This window comes from Erpetoichthys calabaricus, chromosome 17, assembly GCF_900747795.2.
Source record: "Erpetoichthys calabaricus chromosome 17, fErpCal1.3, whole genome shotgun sequence".
NCBI lineage: Eukaryota > Metazoa > Chordata > Cladistia > Polypteriformes > Polypteridae > Erpetoichthys > Erpetoichthys calabaricus.
The window spans coordinates 29,573,046-29,592,386 of record NC_041410.2 but is presented as its reverse complement, the minus strand read 5'-3'; the positions used below and the strand labels follow the sequence as shown (position 1 = coordinate 29,592,386).

General features: G+C 40.1%; 1 protein-coding gene across 1 annotated transcript in view; it reads right to left on the bottom strand.

Moving 5' to 3' along the window:
- Positions 1 to 19,341, bottom strand: part of sema7a (semaphorin 7A) — a 65,662-nt gene that overhangs the window by 31,478 nt on the left and 14,843 nt on the right. The window contains exons 2-7 of the mRNA XM_028823764.2: positions 11,095 to 11,228; positions 6,540 to 6,575; positions 6,221 to 6,316; positions 5,447 to 5,516; positions 3,206 to 3,316; positions 1,821 to 1,963 (exon numbers count right to left, since the gene is read on the bottom strand). Coding sequence (XP_028679597.1) covers positions 1,821 to 1,963; positions 3,206 to 3,316; positions 5,447 to 5,516; positions 6,221 to 6,316; positions 6,540 to 6,575; positions 11,095 to 11,228 — 590 coding nt within the window. The remainder of the gene's footprint in view (positions 1 to 1,820; positions 1,964 to 3,205; positions 3,317 to 5,446; positions 5,517 to 6,220; positions 6,317 to 6,539; positions 6,576 to 11,094; positions 11,229 to 19,341) is intronic.

Genomic DNA, 19,341 nt, shown 5'->3' with positions numbered 1-19,341 from the left:
GATTTTTTGGAGGAGTTTTTTCCTGTGGGAGTCAAGGCTGGGGGGCTATCAAAAACAGGCCCTGTTAAAGCCCATTGAGGTACTTCTTGTGTGATTTTGGACTATATAAGAAATAAATTGTGGTTGTTGCCGTTGTTGTTTTGATCCACACCCTGATAATTTGCAGGCTAGGTTAGAAGTTGACCCCAAACTGTTCCTTAACCTATGAGCATGTGTGAATGCATGTGACAAAGCTGGTTTCTGTGTGGTGCTTGGTGCTACTAAAATACAGTTTACTCTCTATAGCTTGCTTTTTAAATATGCCGCTTTCATTTAGTTTCTGTTCCATAAAGTCGAAAATAATTACTGTCAGACCATGGAGTATAGATGTATGGAAAATGTGCTGACAGATATTAGAATAATCTAACTTTTGAAACTCCACCAATATACACTTAGATAAATGTGGAATTATGCTACCTAATTAATGTATTGTTTATGCATAAGCTAATTAGTTATTTTAAAAAAAATTTTGAATAATTGATCCAGAATTTTGTTTTTAAGTGACTTATGCACTGTAGTAAGGTGAATTGTGTTTGAAGGAAACATTGTGCACAGAAGCCAGTCAAATAACCAGAATTTAATTTTCGCTATACAAGCAGTTTTCAAGAGATGAATGGTCTAAATGGGAGCTACTGCAAGATTTATGAAGGTCTGAGTATTTTGTTTTTGCTGTGTGTATAATGCAAATACAAATACTGGATTCAATATGAATAAATAAACAGATAAAATATATAGCAATAACTCTGAAAAATTGTACATTACTAAAGAAACATAATTTAAAATAAGATTGAAGGCCAAGTGAGCTCCATGTGAGAAGACATAATGCTTCTTGGCCACAAAACAGCAAATTTTGCCATGACAATGATAAAGACTAATAAAATGTGAGGCAAGGATATAATCTCTGCAAAGTAAACCCTCTGAAGGCTTTGCCTCATACTTTACAAGGTAGGATTAAAAGCACATTTATCGTTTTTCTATGGATACAAGAAAAGCTACATTAGAATAACAAAATTAAGCTGGTGCTCTCCTGAAATCAAAGGGCATATGAAAGGTGTCAGACTTTATAAAAATAAAATCTAGTTTGACCTAATTTAACTGCTTTGAAAATATAAACTAAGAGCTTGCCAATCTTTATAAATTAAAAGGCCAAACCAAGGAACATTTCTTAGAATGCCAAGTAAAATCAGGGGGCAAAACAAAACTCAAAAGCTCAAAACCACCTCAGATCAATTCCAGAATGATTCTCAGAAAGATTTTTGCTTAATAAATACTTAGCTCTTTCACAATGTCTTTGAAAATTAAAGAGCTAGTTAAGATTGTGAAAACAGACTACTGGGAGATTTTTGTGCACTAGAAACCCTCAGGATTTAGTCTTTTAATTTTACTTTTCTTACACCTCTTTTGGTATGGACATAACCTTATTTATTTTTAAGGTGAAAAGCGATCAATATATTTTGTGGAGGGGCCTATTCTGAACTGATAGAAATTATAAATAGCATTATAACAGCACTTTTTAGAAATGTTTTCTATGAAGTCACTAAAGGAGTACCAAACACTAGACGTGTTTGTGTTTGACATAAGAACAACAAAATATTAATATGTTGATGGCCTGCAGCTTCTGATTGTAAGAAAGAGGAGGAGTCTATTCAGTTCACATCAAACAATGGTAGCACATCTATCGATTTTTGACCTCTCCCCACTCAGTCAGCAGGTTTTGTCCCATAATGTCTGCTCTTGTGAATGATCATAGCCAAAATGACAGCTGATCTTCACTGACATACCTTACAGACTTGAGCAACACGCGATATCCAGGGGTCTGCATCAGGACTCTTATCAGTGTTCTTTTCTCGAAAGAATGTGTAAATCTTGTCTTGACTTGGATCTTCTTTCTTCTTGATCCATGAGGCCTGAATAAAAGTGGGCTCTGTAAAAAGAAAATACATCCTAGTTATTTAGCAGCTCCATCTACGTAAATAAAATCATCTCTCTATTATAATAAAAAATCTTGGGAAGAGAGACGAGACATGACTTTCTCCGGGAGACACTGTCACATCCAGCGAGACAAGACTTTGTGCCAAGAGATTTAACCACGCCCGGGGCTGGAAATAAAAGACAAAGAGTAGATGACAAAGTAGAAAGTCGCAAAGAATTCAAAAATGTTGAGGTGATACACATGCAGAGCAGGTTAGAGATAATGGAAGTACGAAAATTCGAAAGTCTCAAAGAAATGATAGTAAAGATCACATTAGCGCAAACAAACAGAAATTATTACTCGATGAAATAACGGAACAGTGAAAAGAGATCGAATATATTGTTCGACTTTAAGTCAGAGACTTGCAGATTGTCTAATTCGTGCTGCCATCAGGGAAAAGTAGTGTATCTTCCCAATGAAGAGGCGTATCCACAAGAATGATTGTTGTTTGGTGAAAGTGAAAATTTCAAGCCCCGCAAAACAAGACTTTATGCAAAGAGATTTGGAAAAGTCCTATCCACATCTAAAACATTTACAACCACGCACACGGTTCTATCATTTCTCATTTGTGTGAATGTTATTGTCAGACACAGTCCGTGTAGAGAGAAAGAAACGATATTCACTCATGGGAAGTTATAGGTTGCATTGTCACGATGATAGTTGTACAATAAATATGACTTCATTGATTTACATACATTTATAGCAATGTCTAAGTAGACACATCTCTACTGTACATCCATAGGTCCATTCTCTAACACAGCTTTTTAAATCTCACAGTCACCGGGTGCTTGACCTTTTTACAGCAGCATTGACTGCAAGGCAGAAATGAACCCTGGAAAGAATGCACGTCCATTGCGGGTCACACACACACACACTTCTTCAAACCTTTAAATAACCCAAGATGCACATGTATAGGATGTGAGAAGAAGTAAGAGTAATCCCTCTTAGCTACAGGGAGAACATGCAAACTAACACACTGACAAGGCCACGATCTGAACCGAGGTCCGTAAACCTGAGAGTAAGTAGCACCAAGTGAACACACAGAGTTTAATGAACACTGCAACAAGCTTGTGAGTGTGAATTAGGAGACAGCATCCCAGAGATCAAATTCTCATTGCAGTGAACCAAGTGGATTTGCGTTCAAGAACATAAGGAGCCATAGCTTGAACAGAAAAGGCTGACACTTGCACTCACCTGAAACCCAGGTATCATACATCCAGACCACCATACGGTTATTTCTAATCTTCCTAAACTGGAGATTTTGTCCTGATGGATACAGGGGTGCTGCCGCATAAATTTCATTCTCTGAAAACAAACAAGGTTTGATCAGTTAATCCTTATTATAAACACAGCACAATGTATGGTTAACACCATCACAAGGTATGAAGATTCATTTACAGACTCATTAAGATTGTACTTTTGCACATTTTAGGTTCCAAACAGAACATTGTGGTGGCACGGTGGTTAATGCTGGCTTCTCTGTTTCCACTGCTTGCAAACATGTATTCAAGTAAGTGACAGGTTGGACAGTCCTCATCTAATTCACTTCACTGTACTATTTTTCTTCTAAAAATAAAATCAGTTCTCCTCTATTTTCCAGAAATGTCAACCAAATAACCGACTGAATCATCTCAGAGCAACAGTCACAATGAAAATACCAGAGCATGGCATGGACTCATAGCCTCATGGCGTGCCACTGCTGACCTCAGCGACAATGTATTTAAAGCTGCTTATTTAGATAAACAAGGCTGCAAACTGCACTACCATCAGAGGAAGTGAGAAAGAAAAACAAGAACCTAAGTATACAGAAATAGGGAGACAGTGAGTCTGTATAGGCACATCCAGAACTTCGTGGTAGATTTGTATTTAGAAACTGTACTGGTATTAGTAGTTAGCGAATTCATGACTGATCTCCCATTGCCACCAAAGAATATGTCAAGCTCACCACCTATTAGGTTGCAGGTCGACATACAACACGTGCCCCCCTTCCTTCCTCAATGACTTGGACCAAACACACTGCATCTGTCTACCTCTCTGGACAATTTGCACCAGGCTCTCTGCTTTTGTGCAGTGTTGGGCCCCTCACTTTTCTAAATATCTTTCCATCTTTTATCAACTGTTTCAATGATGAATGTCATTTTATTTAGTCTTGTCCTCTCACTTCTATTCAGAAAATATCTAGACTTTCTTTTCCCTTCCTTCTTTTATTTCTCTGTTTTCAAGCCAGATCTCTGAATTCATTTCAGCCATCTTCTCGTATACAAATGGACATCAACCAATATCTCACTAAGATTACATAAATGAAGGCTACAACTGAAATTCACTGAAAGTCATCTAAATGCCACATGGCCTTTGCTTCCAGTCTCCTGATCCTTAATTATCCAGCTTTCTGGAGTTTTTTTTTTTTGTTTTTTCTGTCCACCCTGGCCATCGGACCTTACTCCTTTTCTATGTTAACTAATGTTGTTTTATTTTAATTTCTTATTTTGTCTTTTAATTTTCTTTTCTTCATTATGCAAAGCACTTTGAGCTACTTTTTTATGAAAATGTGCTATATAAATAAATGTTGTTGTAATTATAGCCCTTTGATGGCGACCCCTATTCATGCAGTCAGTAAGACTGGCCTGACGTGTTAGTGTTTGTCTAAGTGTGTCCTGTAATGGACCGACATCCCACCCAATGTTGGTTCCCATCATGCTCCCAGTACTCCCAGAATACTCTGTGGCACCCAAGGAACCCTAAACCAGATAAATGGATTAGAAAATAGAGAGATGGATAAATATTTAAAGTAACATGCACATCTCTATAAGGTTGTAGGAAACCTGAGAAAATCCATAGACACATAGGGGGACAATGCCAACTTCTCACTGTCAGGAATTAAAATAAATCTTATAGTTTTTCTTATTTATTACATTTGTTGTTCTTTTATGTGGCATCGTCAAATGGCACCTTTTGGAAGCCCGGTTGCTATAATGCCATACATTGTTGTGGGGGGGGGGGGGGGGGTCTCCTTTTTGCATGTACTGTATGTGTGTGTGCCGTTATGGAGCATGGTGGCCATCTTCTATAAGGACAACCTGTATGATCAGAAATTGTCTGTAAGTTCTCTTCCGGAAGAGAAAATGAGTTTCTCGAGCAATTTTATTTTTTAGTAACTTTGAGTTAGTTTTGCTGCCAATCTTTAGTTATTTGGTATATATACCCTCAAGAGGAATCTCTGCCACTTGCCATAAAATAAAGCAAACTCCATTTTATTCATTTTCTTTGCTTGGAATTGATCCAAACAGACATTATATGCACAGACTGTGAACAGGCCAACAAGAGTACCTAGGTCCATGGACTGTGAGGTAGAAATGCTAACCACTGTGCCACCAAGACATCTTTAAAGACTGATTGATTGGTTAATTAAATAAAGAAACAGAGCTTAAAACGTACCTACAAAAAGCATCAAGGAACCGTGAGCCCCACATTTTAGAGATATGCCATTGGCTTTGTATTCTCCATCCTGGATGTTTTAAAGAAAGAGAGTGTTAGCAGGAACAAAGACAGCAATGTAAGTCACAAGACAATAGAAGTGGGACTTCCTCAGTCTAAATGCAACTGATAAGCACTGGCAATAAAAGGTAAATTCATCCCTGTAGGTGTAATAAAGTGTTCTTGGTAGTAGTTGGGGGATTTTCTAAACCACATTTGAGCTCCTGGTGCTTTCCATCTTAATGGACAGAGTACAAAGCCCAGTACTAATTAAGTTGCATTTTTTTCTCCTACCACTAACAGGTCACATCCATCTGGTGCACCTCAGCTTGTAAAGTCCTGTCATGTCTATCAGTATGCCAGGCAAGTGTGACAGAGCTGGACAACAATGAGTCACATTACTGGTGGGCTTTGAGAAGTTGGGCTGAAGGTAAAGAGATGAAAGGAAAAACAAATGAAAGGGCTTTGGTGAAAGTACCCTGAGTTGACAATTACACATTTTTAATTTTTTTAGGGGCAACTTTGATCCCAAATGTCTTACAAAGCACTTTTTCTACAGAAGTGGCTGAAGTGGCTCACCCAATGTCTCACAGAGAGGTGGGCTAATGGCACACCATGAGACCTCATTCCTTACAGTCCAGCCCATTACCAGCGAGCCCTGCACTGTTGACAGTAGTCAGGGGGCTTCCAGTGTCAGGTAAGTGCCATGTAACAGCAGGGGAGACTTTTTTTTACCTCTTCTTGGCAGAAAGGTTTTCCCTGATTTATCCAGCACAGAAGCTTCGAGTCTCCCTTCTTTTTTAGGGCAGTTAAACACGTCTTGTGTTGATTCTGAAAAAAAAAAACATAAGCAATGTGACTAAGTTAAAATTAAAACTGCAACAGTATATAAAATAAAGACTGTATTGCCATGTGTGAGGATGTTTTAACTGATGGCACACATCTCATGAAAAATGGTATCATCTTTCAAGAGCAGAACATTGAAAGCAATGCTAGTTTTGACACCACTGCAGACTCATCTATGCTAACTTCTGACTTCCTGCTAAGCTCTCACCTCTTTTTTGTCCTCTTCAACAATCAACTGAAATTCCTGTAAAAGAAAAAAAGAAAAACAGGCTTTGACAATTAGAAAATCCAGCTTTCATCTTCCCAAAAGTTACCCACATTAGTTCATTGTGTACTCTCCTCTTATGTTACTTAAGTTTCAATAAGCTTCAAATGAAACCAGAAGGTTGCAGAATGAGGAAGAGGGTCAAGTAAACTGAGTGCAGAGAAGTGATCAGAGAGAAGCAAAAGACACGACATTCTGTTTAGTTCAGTATACGGTCAGGGGTGGCAAAGCTTGTCCCAAAAGCAGGGTGGAGAGGCATATCCAGCCGGGGCATTAGCTCCCTTGATGGAATGAGTTCTTTTATAATTGTGGCGTGTTACATAACCCGAATCTATATAGATGTTATATAAAAAGGTGATACCCCTCCCTTAGTGATACAGCGGTAAGAAATCACATAGGAGAAATAATTTAGCTTTCTTTAATGACGGCTTACACTGCATAACAGACAAAGGAAGCCAATGGCAAGAACTCAGTTCGGGAGTTGGGGCCCAATGTGTAGAGTCTGCCATCTTTGTCGCTGCATTGGAAGGATTTTCAGGATCGGATGACGTTATCTCCCATCAGTCCGTCGGCTTCAAAGGTGTGCCGGGCAATGTTCCAAAGTTTCATACCCTTTCTTCATGTGCAGGCCCCCATTTAGGTGAATAATACAATTCGAAACAAGGCAAAGAGGATAGAATTTCATGCTGACTCTGACAGATGAAAAATAGTGCATGTTTCCCCATCTGTCTTTATCTGTCTTGTCTTATGCTTTGACTACCAGTTCTAAATGATGAGCGCCTGTACTAAATGTGTCAACTGTGCAGAAAGAAAAGTAGATTTATAAAATATATTTGCACAGAGCACAGTGACATATTAAACTTATACAGTTATTACAAGAGGATACAAGTCCAAGGCCTGTCACACTCCCCAATCATCAACTTAACTATACATCTAAAGAATGTGTTAACTATATATTGGAGGTATAATCCAAGATATTCTAATCTTATTAAAGCTGCAGCAAAAAATAAAAAAGTGCTTTTCCATTTTAACTGGATATATAAGGGTAAATCAAAAAGTAAAAGCAATTTGAAAATTATGTCGTAAACGCAAACCTTAGAAACTGACGCAACACAACACGTTTGCGACGGCATTATGGGTAGTTTGAATACACACAGCTCAGCACTCTAGTCTAGTTGAAACCAAGGTCAGATCAACATGGGCCCTCTGCTGTGGGATTTCACCATTGATGAACAATGCATTATAATGACATATCTTTGGGCAGAAGAAGTGAAACCTGCTAAAATTCACCAAAGGATGCTGGTTCAGGATAGAAGTGAAAACAGCATGACCCAATGAAAAGTTTATGAACAGGTACAAAGGTTTAAAGTGGGAAGAACAAGTATAACCAACAAAGCACAATCTGGTTGACCGTCAACATCACATCACGCACACAAGCCTTCATCGATATGGCAAATGCCTTTGGTTAAGAAGACCGACAGATTACTGTTGCTGCCCATTTGGATATCAGCTATGGATCTGCACATGCCATAGTGTGCAAGATGACTTGGGGCACCGTAAAGATTGTGCCAGACGGACACCCAAAAAGCTCACTGATCAGCATAAGCCAACATCCTTTGGTGGACTTCAGCAGGCTTTACTCCCTCTTCCCAAAGAAATCTCCTTGTTTCTTTTGACCGTGGCTTCAACGAGACTAACAGCAAAGCTCTGCACTGGGTGTGTTTCAACTACCCATAAGCCATTGCAAACATGCTATGTTTATATTCATTATATTCGTTAAGGCATAATTTTTAAATTGCCTTTACTTTTTGATTCTTTTTATGCTATTTACCTTGAGCCATTTTGGGCTACCAAGGCATCAAATCTATTCTCACAAAGCAAGACTGGTTGTCGTACCTTCACTGATCTTTCGATTTTGAAGCAAAAGCCTATGTCACATTAGACGATTTTTCCAGCTGTTTTGAGCTGTTGCCTTCATTTACATTATTTTAGCTTGTCAGAGGCAGTCAGTAGCACACTTCTGTCAAAACGGTTGTGTGATGTGATATACCCAGCGACTCATTCCAACTAGTCCAAGACTCGCTCCAATAAAATCTAACAGATTTGGCTTTGTCTTTATATGGTGGGCTCTGTGTGTATGAGAGCTGATAACCAATGAATCCTCATCTGGAAATACAATGCAAATCATACTGTGGCGAGGAATAAGCAAACAGAATGTTTTGAACCTTAAAAATAGAAGAGGCTCGTCTTTCTGATATCTTGTGTATTACATGCTAAATCAGAATAGAAAAAGAAAAGCAAAAATCAAGATTGAAGCTCATCTCGCCATACCTGTTAGCCCTTCATACATCACCAGCACTGCTCAGCAGCCTGGGAGCTTTGGACCTCAAAAGCAGAAGATATCTGTCGGAAGGCTCATGCTTTACATACCATAATAGAATGGAAATGAAAAAAGAAAAAAGGGCAGAGACTGATGCCACAAGAACACCATTTTTTACGGCCAGCTTGGGTTTTTCCGGCAGTATGCTACTGGCTATTAGAAAAAGTGGTGAGCACAATGACACTCAGTTAATAAAGTAGAGATGCCCAGCAGTTTTCACTCAAATAAACTGACATGGTGCAGCAATAAGATCAGTGACTGTGGTAGACAAAACTGACATGCCCCACGACTATAAGTTGTGCAATGTGACATCAGCTTAAGCGTAAGATAAGATGAGATGAGGTCTCCTACCACAGCTGTAAACTAGAGGCAGTACTGAACTGAAGCAAAGAAAAATAAAAAGGGTTTCTGTTTGTCAGCCGGATAATTAACAAGTTGTACCGATTAGGTTGGGCCTAATTGACTCACTTAGGCTCGACACAGAAAATTAGATCCATCCATCCATCCATTTTCCAACCCGCTGAATCCGAACACAGGGTCACGGGGGTCTGCTGGAGCCAATCCCAGCCAACACAGGGCACAAGGCAGGAACCAATCCCGGGCAGGGTGCCAACCCACCGCAGGACACACACAAACACCAAGCACACACTAGGGCCAATTTAGAATCGCCAATCCACCTAACCTGTATGTCTTTGGACTGTGGGAGGAAACCGGAGCGCCTGGAGGAAACCCACGCAGACACGGGGAGAACATGCACACTCCACGCAAGGAGGACCCGGGAAGCGAACGCAGGTCCCCAGGTCTCCCAACTGCGAGGCAGCAGCGCTACCCACTGTGCACGTGTCAGGGATTACTTTTATGGGGAGAAACAGTCAAAAAGTTGCACTGTCATTGTCGGACAGACTGATTTACAATGGACTCGGAACTAGAGGATGGTGACAGCAGGAGCCATTAAGATGTAGCACTGTAATGGGGGCTTTGCTGTTAACAGTACTCCGAGTTCTTCGAATTTGGTTGGCTTCCAATGACCTTTCAATAAGCAAGCCGTGCACAAAAAAAGCTGCAACTGCAAAAGGATGACAACTGAGAACTGAGAAAGGCCCCCGCATTTTAGGTCCTGCTTTGCCCCTATTGTTCACATTTTCAGTTCTCATTTGACAACTACAGAAAAAAGAAAAGAAAAAAATATCCAGCATTCATTATTGATTTTACATCCCTTATTTCAGGCTACATGCCCATAACTGGAGTTTAGTGTTGTCAGGTGGGAGCTGAGCAAAGCAGTGGGCATTAGCTCTCCGGTCTGCACTGACCTTGAGTGAACTACAGCTGAGGATACTTTAGGCGCCCTGCCAGGAGCTCTGCTTCCCATAATGTACCAATGTCAAGTGACCTCTGTAGTCCTATTAGGACAGTTAATGCAATTTGTCTTGAATCTAAACTAGCATGGAATATCTCTCTGTGGGTGTCACTTGACGTTTTATGTTAGTGACTGAATGGCAAAGTCACTTGTAGGGCATTGTAAGAACAAAATTTAATTCCCCTCTGAAAGGATGAAGACGTTCTACGTGACTCCATCCTGCTACAAAGGGACAAACGTATCAGACACAAAACCCCCCCACCTTTTCAGAAAGTATTTTCAGACACATGAAGGAGCTCAAACAGTTCAAATATCATTTGTTTTTTTTACTCCACTGCATATTCACACCATCCATCCATCCATTCTCTAAGCAAGAACTATAGGACGACAGGGGCTTCAGCCCTGCATCAGGTAACCAAACCTGTTAAAGCGCCATTGGCAGCTGGTAGGCCCAGACGTCTGCAACTTCACTGTAAACCTTAAGGGCCATAAGGTCCCCATTGCTTCTACTGTAGATCTCTCACCGCCTTAGCCTGCGAGAGAAAGAGACTCCTAAACTAGGGTTCCTTCACAGTCCCAGCAGTAGGCAATAAAGGGAACATGAAAGCTCCACTCCATGGGATCCCAGGTTAGGACAGCCAGTTATCATGGGGTATTTGGCACACTGTACGTAACCCACATGAAGATGTCACTCAGTTTACACGTCCAGCACACCACAAGGAAGTCTTATGATTCCAGGCAACTGACTGCAGATACATTACCTTCTTGGTTTTATTCGTCTGGAGATTTATGGACACAAGGAACTGATCTCCTGCAACATAAAGGTGGCTCTTGTTATACTGCAGCAGAATGATGTGAGAAGAATTTTTTGGTAAGCTGAAACTGCGGGCTTCATCTGTAAAACAAAATAGAAAAGGAACTAATTTTATAATGAATTCCAACATCACTGCTCCCAAGATCTTCTTGCCATTACACTTCTCTAACATAGAAGGGGGTTCTCCTGTTACATAAGGTGGCTCTTATTGTTACTGCAACACAATGATGAGGTGAGTTTTTCATATAGCAGAAACTTTCTTTTAATTATACACTGTGCATCCTAATAGGGTAAGTGAATTGCTAGGGGCCACACAAGGGTCACTGACCTTTTAATTCTACATAGGCCTTTTCACATAGCAATCACCATCTCAGAACTTTCACAGATAATGTGCAATTAGATCTGAAATCCTTCAGTGTGAGCCCTGGGAGGACTGTGGTGTGTGATGAGCCCCCAACCTTGTGATAAACATAGACCTATAGTTTTATAGGGTAGCTAGCTGTGCTGCCCATTTAAGACGTGTTGACATCTAAGTAATCAACGTAGAACTCCGCGTTAACCTTTGCAGTTCCCTGTGTCAACCTGTGTCTCTGTTGGTCCAGGATTTGTAAAAGCAGTGCTAATGTTTGTGATGCACTCTCTGTTGGACAGCAGCAACATAAAAACCAGACTGACAAAGACAGACACACAAACACTTGTCTTTTTATTTAGATAGATTACTATTAGGGCGGTACGGTGGCGCAGTGGGTGGCGCTGCTGCCTCGCAGTAAGGAGACTCTGGTTTGCTTCCCGGGTTCTCCCTGCGTGGAGTTTGCATGTTCTCCCTGTGTCTGCATGGGTTTCCTCCCACAGTCCAAAGACATGCAGGTTAGGTGCATTGGCGATTCTAAATTGTCCCTTGTGTGTGCCCTGCGGTGGGCTGGCGCCCTGCCCGGGGTTTGTTTTCTGCCTTGCGCCCTGTGTTGGCTGGGATTGGCTCCAGCAGACCCCCGTGACCCTGTAGTTAGGATATAGCGGGTTGGATAATGGATGGATAGATTACTATTATGTGAACAAAGTAAAGTGAAATCCTAATTTGCATGTGCTAATCAACATGCAACATGATAACAATGTCACAACACAGTTTACAACACTATCTATTACTAGTGAAACATGCAGACGGTCGTAAAATAAAATGCAAAACCAAACCAAGTTAAAGATAAGGGGCTGTTAATACTTCTTATGTTTTCTAAACAGTTCCTCTAGAAGTTAATAATGTATTTTATCACTTTTGCTGGCTCAACAACTTTTCCAACTTGGCAACACATTATGTTTTCAATGGTAAAAAATACGGCCTGACATTGATCAAATCGCTGATGTAACTTTTGTAAGGCCCTATCAGTTCTCCAGTCATCAACGCTGCATGCATTAATAAAAAAACTTACAGCTTTTTCAAAAACTTGAGGGGTACATTAGCTGACCATAATGAGAATATTTCAAGTACCGCCACTGGACATATAACACTGATCCCTGTGCGCTGGCCGTGCAGCGCTGCATGGCTGATTTGCATGCATTACCATGTGCCTAGATGTAGTGCGAAGTTAAGCAAAACACCACCTTTTATTGGCTAACTAGAAAGATTACAATATGCAAGCTTTTGATTTTTTATTAAATCTTGCCTGAAGAAGGGGCCTGAATTGCCTCGAAAGCCTGCATATTGTAATCTTTTTATTTAGCCAATAAAAGGCGTCATTTTGTTTAACTTCTCACTACATCTATAATGGCTAACACGGTACAACACCCTAGTACTACATGTGCCTAGATACAAAAAGACTTCAAAGAAGCCTTCCTCCTCCGCCTCCCTGAGAAAGAAAACACATGCAACCCTGGAAAGACTTATTTATTACTACTGTTTACACAAGGCATTTGACTTCTTCGTATATTAGGGGGCTTCGCTCGCCAACCCCGTTGTGAAGAGGGGGGCTGAACGCACCTCAAAGAGAAGCAGTCGCTCCTCCGAGACACCTTTTAAACGGTGATACAATGGAGGAGGAGGTTTTTTTTTTACCTCCTCTTTGCTTAATCAGCTGCTGGTTTGCTGCTGCTGCCGTGCCGCGTGATCTGCATCTCCCACAGCGCGTTGAACAGTTAAAAGCCTGACCAGCACCTGTCCTTTTGTCTCATTGCCTTGTCTCTCTTTTCCCCCAGACATCCTCAAAAACACTATTCGATCTCTTTTCGCTGTTCTGTTATTTCACCGAGTAATAATTTCTGTTTGTTTGCACTAATGCGATCTTTACTATCATTTTTTGGAGACTTTCGAATTTTCCTACTTCCATTATCTCTAACCTGCTCTGCATGTGTATCGCGCCAACGTTTTTGAATTCTTTATGACGATCTACTTTGTCTGGCCCCGGGAGTGGTTAAATCTCTTGGCACAAAGTCTCATCTCGCGGGACGTGAAAGGGTCTTTCTGAGAAAATCACATCTCATCTCTTTGAACAGGTCTCGTCCCAAGTTTTTTTTATATAATACAGATACAGTATATATATATATATATATATATATATATATATATATATATATATATATATATATATCAGTATTAATTGCTAGATTGTGGCCATCTGTTGTGTTTTGTGTGTGATAATTATTCTGTCTGCATGGCTTGTTGTTTGAGGCACGGTGGTGTAGTGGTTAGTGCTACTGCCTCACAGCTGAGATCACATTTCTGGCCACAATAATGGTCCAGCATACTTGCCAGACACATCCTTGGCCATCATGAACATTTAGAACAACATTGAGCCATTATAAGCCACTCAAAACTAGCTCAGTTTTTCCTTCATCATTGACTTCAATGCATTTCGCAGAGCTCTGTAAAGTTTGCAAACGTTTCTGTGATTTTGCCAAAACTCACAGTGAACCGAACTCCACAGGGTTCACTTATCACTATGGGTCACCAAGATGCTGCTACCTAATTTTTTTTTTTTTTAATTTCCAGAACAAATCAGGTCATAAGGTTTTCATTTATGTTCATGGTTACTTCTGCTTGTCTGTGTGTTTCAGTGTGTTATCTCATTCGTTCTTGTTCTTTTCTTTATCACTTAATTTCCTTCTGTGAGGTTCTGAAAGCTCAGCAGATGTTGCTGCTGCTCTGTCTCCCATTATTTTGGTTATTGCTTGGTCTTTCGATCACTTTGCTATAAACACATTACCACATGTCATGGCCACCAGGTTGCCACTACCTAATTTTATTTTTTTAAATTTCAAGAGCAAATTAGGTCATAGGGTTTCGATTAAGACCAAGATCAAGGTTCTAGCCCCAGTAATTCACAAGTAATCACATTACAGTTGGACTGACCTTAGCATTTTATATAGAGAGAGATTAGACACACATGCAAATATGATAGTTTACCACTAAGCCCAAAGAGACCTTGGTATACGTCTCATAAGGCTGAAAAGACGTCAACTCCGGGGGGCTGGGAGGCCCTGCAGTCCTCTCTTTAGTACACCAGGCACTTGAGACACATTTCGCAGTGTCACTGTGTGAAAAGCCAAGTAAAATAAACAGTGACGGCCCTCCATCTCTGTGCGGGGCTGACTCACGACAGTGTGTGCTATCAGCAGCATGACACACCTCACTATGCACTTCTTTTTTTCGTTTTTTTAACAAAACCACATTTATTTTTAACTGATGACTTTTGTATCTAAATATTGGTAAACATCATGAAAGGCCAGTTTACAAAAGAGGACAAGAAAAAGAATGGCTAAAAACAATAGAGCATTGTTGCTATTTTAAAGAACCAAAAGAGGCAGGCCCATCTGGACGTCTAGACAAGCTGGTCAGAGAGGACATCACTATTGTGTGTTTAGCTGAGTCATTTCCAGTAATTTTACATCTCAATTCATTTAGTTATTATTACAGATTTCTTTCTTTATGGAATGGTGAGTAGCATTAGATACAGTAAATACTGAGTTACCATTCAGGCATAAAATTAAACAAACTTGATAAAATAAAGATTAAGTTATCAGTAATTATGAAAAGCATTTGATAAAATAAAGATTGAATTATCATTCATATTATAAAATGAAATACACTAGGTCAAATTAGCAGAGTTACTGTACATCATCTTCTGTGTAAATAAAATCATAATATCCTCTCTGTCTGTCTATTTTTTGAATTTTTCAGCTTTGCTTGATGTTATTATCCACTTTCACACTAAGGACCTCATTTCAGCCCTCAGAACGCATTGTGTCGATCGGTCAGTTTGTTTGTTCACCAATCATACAGAAAAGCTGAGCTGATTTTCACCAAATTTTGCATGTAGGCTGTAGTTGGTCAGGCCTAAAATATGCAGTAGGTTATGTGAGAGGACAATCCAAAAACTGCACACCATTCCAAAACCACTCAGATGGTCCTAATGAAATTTTGCACATGTAATAAAGCGGACCTAAATTAAAATCAGGACCACATGGCATTGAAAAACTATAATTGAGAAGAGTGGCGGCAATCTAAATGGCAAAAGAATACATCACTGCAAATTGGCTGACTTGAAGTTCATGACGTTTTGATGAACATTACTGCTGGTAAATCTTAAAATCTAGGCCTGAAATCCTTTCAAACATTCAAAAATAGCTCGGCAGATTGTGACAAATTTTTCATACTGTTTAGGTTTGGCCCTACTTTCAGTGAAGGCTAATTCTACATTAATGGGAATGAAGGAGCTGGAAGAGTATGGTGTGATGAGGGGGGGTGCAACAACAAAAAAAAAAGCACAAATCACTCAAAATCCCTATATTTACTTTCACAAAACTTTGCATGTACATTACTGTTAATTCAGTTTAACACATAGGCTTAGTAGATTTTGAAGAATTTCATTCTGAAGGACAATTTCACAAAAACCACACATTACTCCAAAGCAGCTCAGTGGATGTACAGGAAATATTGTATATAGTGGATATTACAGTATAAATAACTTAACATACACATTTTATGATGTTTCAAAGTTACTGTCATGAACGGTAGTTCAATAGAATTTCGACATAAAAAAATTGTCAGTTTGGCCCAGTTTACACTCTGTCGATCAATGATTCGATCACTGAACAAGCCGTTTATTTATGTGGGATTAAAGATCTATTTGTGAGACCACTGTAAACTAAGAAATACAAAGAAGCAGCGCTCATATTTCCAACTCAACAAAGACCTACCATGACAATGGAATCCAATTAGACACAAGAAGAGCAAACTCTCGACTCCTGAGAGCAAAGAAATTGATACAATAGGTAGTGCAGATGATGGATGGGCCCAGGGCTGTCTTAATGCATGGGCACGATGGGCAGGTGCCTGGGGACCCCACGAGCATAGGGGCCCCATGCTAATCTACGTATTTTGTGACTTGCTGTCAATAAATAACTACTACACTCTACTAAACTATAAATATTTGTTATTATGTTGCAAGTGGACGTTACAATACAATACAATGTATTTTTGTATAGCCCAAAAATCACACAAGAAGTGCCACAATGGGCTTTAACAGGCCCTTCCTCTTGACAGCCCCCCAGCCTTGACTCTCTAAGAAGACAAGGAAAACTCCCCAAAAAACCCTTGTAGGGAAACAATGGAAGAAACCTTACGAAAGGCAGTTCAAAAAGAGATCCCTTTACAAGTAGGTTGGGCGTGCAGTGGGTGTCAAAAAGAAGGGGGTCAATACAATACAATACACAGAACAGAACAAATCCTCAATACACTATAAAAATAAAAATTTTACAAGTATGGAGCAGAATTTAACAGTAGATGAGATCACATAACATGATTTGGATTTGTTTAGAACCCTGGAGACCTCAGCCATCAAGCTGCCCTCCCCATTTGGCCACTGCTGGGCCAGCCAATCCGATGAAAGGACCCCTTTACCCTATGATTCCTGCGATCCCCCATTTGGCATTCGCCTCTGGTTTAGTATCACAGTCACCTCTGCAACCTCACGTGCATGTACGTGTTAAGATCTCACGCACTATATAACGTAAAAGCGTGTATGTTAACGTCACTTCAACTCAATTCTCTGCAAAGAAATGTTGCAAATGTTTGTGTTGAACACTTGATTAATAATGAATAATTCATAGTAATTTCATACTGTGCCATCTCCGTCTGTATGGTTTACCAAATGAGTATCATTTATATGTTGAAATTTTTGTGTTTTTCAAGGCTCATGTTATATTGTTCAAACGTTTGTATTGATTAATTCTTGCTGTACAGCTTGTTTTTTAATGTTTAGACACTGATTTTGTTGGAAGTACCAATACAATACATATAAGTTTAATTTTATTTACCATTTACATTTCTATTCCTGTGAGCGGTTGTGTAGGTATGCGCCCCAGGGCACTGCTTTGCCCGGGGGCCTATAATGCTATTAAGACGGCCCTGGATGGAACACCAACATTACAACCAGCTATAACAAAGCACACACATATTTGCTTTTTTAACTTATCCCATTATAGAAATAATATGCAGATATACCCCAGGCAACACCGGGTGCTTTGGTTAGCTCAAACATAAGAAGTTTGAATTAGTGTGAGGCACCCTAATTTGAAATGTTTATAATAAATGGACTGACTTCTTTCATTGAGTTGCAAATACATAAGAAACAAGAATAGCTGTGTTAAATATTTGAAGATTAAAATGTGTGCTTCAAATTAAATGTTTATACAGTATCAGACATTGTTCAGTTTTCACCCTTTGGTAGAGGTCAGCAGATGGCTAGATCCCTAGTCAAGGGTCAAAGATCAAAAATAACATCTTCATAATTACCGGCCTTGAAATAGTGTAAACTAATACCTTTCTTGCTTACATTTGTCATTTTTAACCTTCTGGGAGTGACTCTTAGAGGGCTAGGGCTACCGGTGAAGAATCAAATATCAAAAATATTATCATATTTGTAATCAGCAGCCTTGAAATAGCAAACCAAGATGCATTTTAACAAAAGTCCTTCAGGTCATTTTTGCTGAAGACACCAATTGGTTTCCTGTTTTTATCATAAAGGTGTAATTTCCTGTGCAAAATATAGTCCAAAAGTCACCTAAAACTTAAAACTTAAATTAGGTCTTGAGTGCGAAAAATAGTCGGGGGGGGGGACCCAAAAATCATTGCATTAGTAGACATCAAAGTGAGTTCACATGTGGAACATTACAGGAATCTAAGGAGGGTGAGGAAGGTGGATGAGGGGGGATTGATGAAGGTGTTGCTCATAAAGTCTTGTTTATTATGTGCATGTTCTTCTTTTCAAGCCTGCATATGCTGGGTTCATGTCTGTTAATGCCATTTCATTGGCTAACAACGTTTCAGCCATCCTTATTTGCTATATATGTTGCCTTGGGATCCTCCAAGTCTAATCATGTTCCTCTGATGATGATTCCTAGTAGGAATTGAAAGTTTAGGAATAAAAAACTGTTTTAAGATACGTGATTCACTTGCTCTTACTTAATTCAATGCTTGTATGGACTGGGTGTTGGGCAAGGTCGTGGGGTCCAGCGGCTGTGGGGTATCTGTTGAAGAAAGATTCACGGATCTTGGCTTTGCTGACGATTCTGTGATCTTTGCGGAGTCAATCGAGGCTGTGATGGGGGCTCTAGAGAGACTGAGCAAGGAGTCTGAATGTCTGGGATTGCAAGCGTCCTGGATTAAAACCAAGATCCAGGCCTTTAATGACCTCTTGGGCACAGCTATCAGCAGTGTGTCTGTCTGTGGAGAATGTCGACCTCGTCAAAAGGTTTACTTACCTCAGCAGTGACATTCATGTCTCTGGTGACTCTTCCTATGAGATCAGTAGGCGGACTGGGAGAGCATGGTCACGAGGTCACTGGACAGGGGTGTGTGGCGCACCCGATATCTATGCAAAAGGACGAAGGTCCAAGTTTTTAGAGTCCTGGTGCTTCCTGTCTATATGGTTGCGAGACATGGATGCTATCCAGTGACCTGAGATGAAGATTGGACTCCTTTGGTACTGTGTCTCTCCAGAAAATCCATGGGTACCCCTGGTTTGACTTTGTGTCGAATGAGTGGGTTGCTCATGGAGTCCTGAATGAGGCACATTACCTGCATTGTGAGGGAGCGTCAGTTACGGCACTACAGTCATGTGGTATGATTCCTCGAGGGTAATTCAGCTCGTAGGATCCTCATTGTTGGGGAACCAAGTGGCTGGACCAGGCTAAGTGGTCGCAG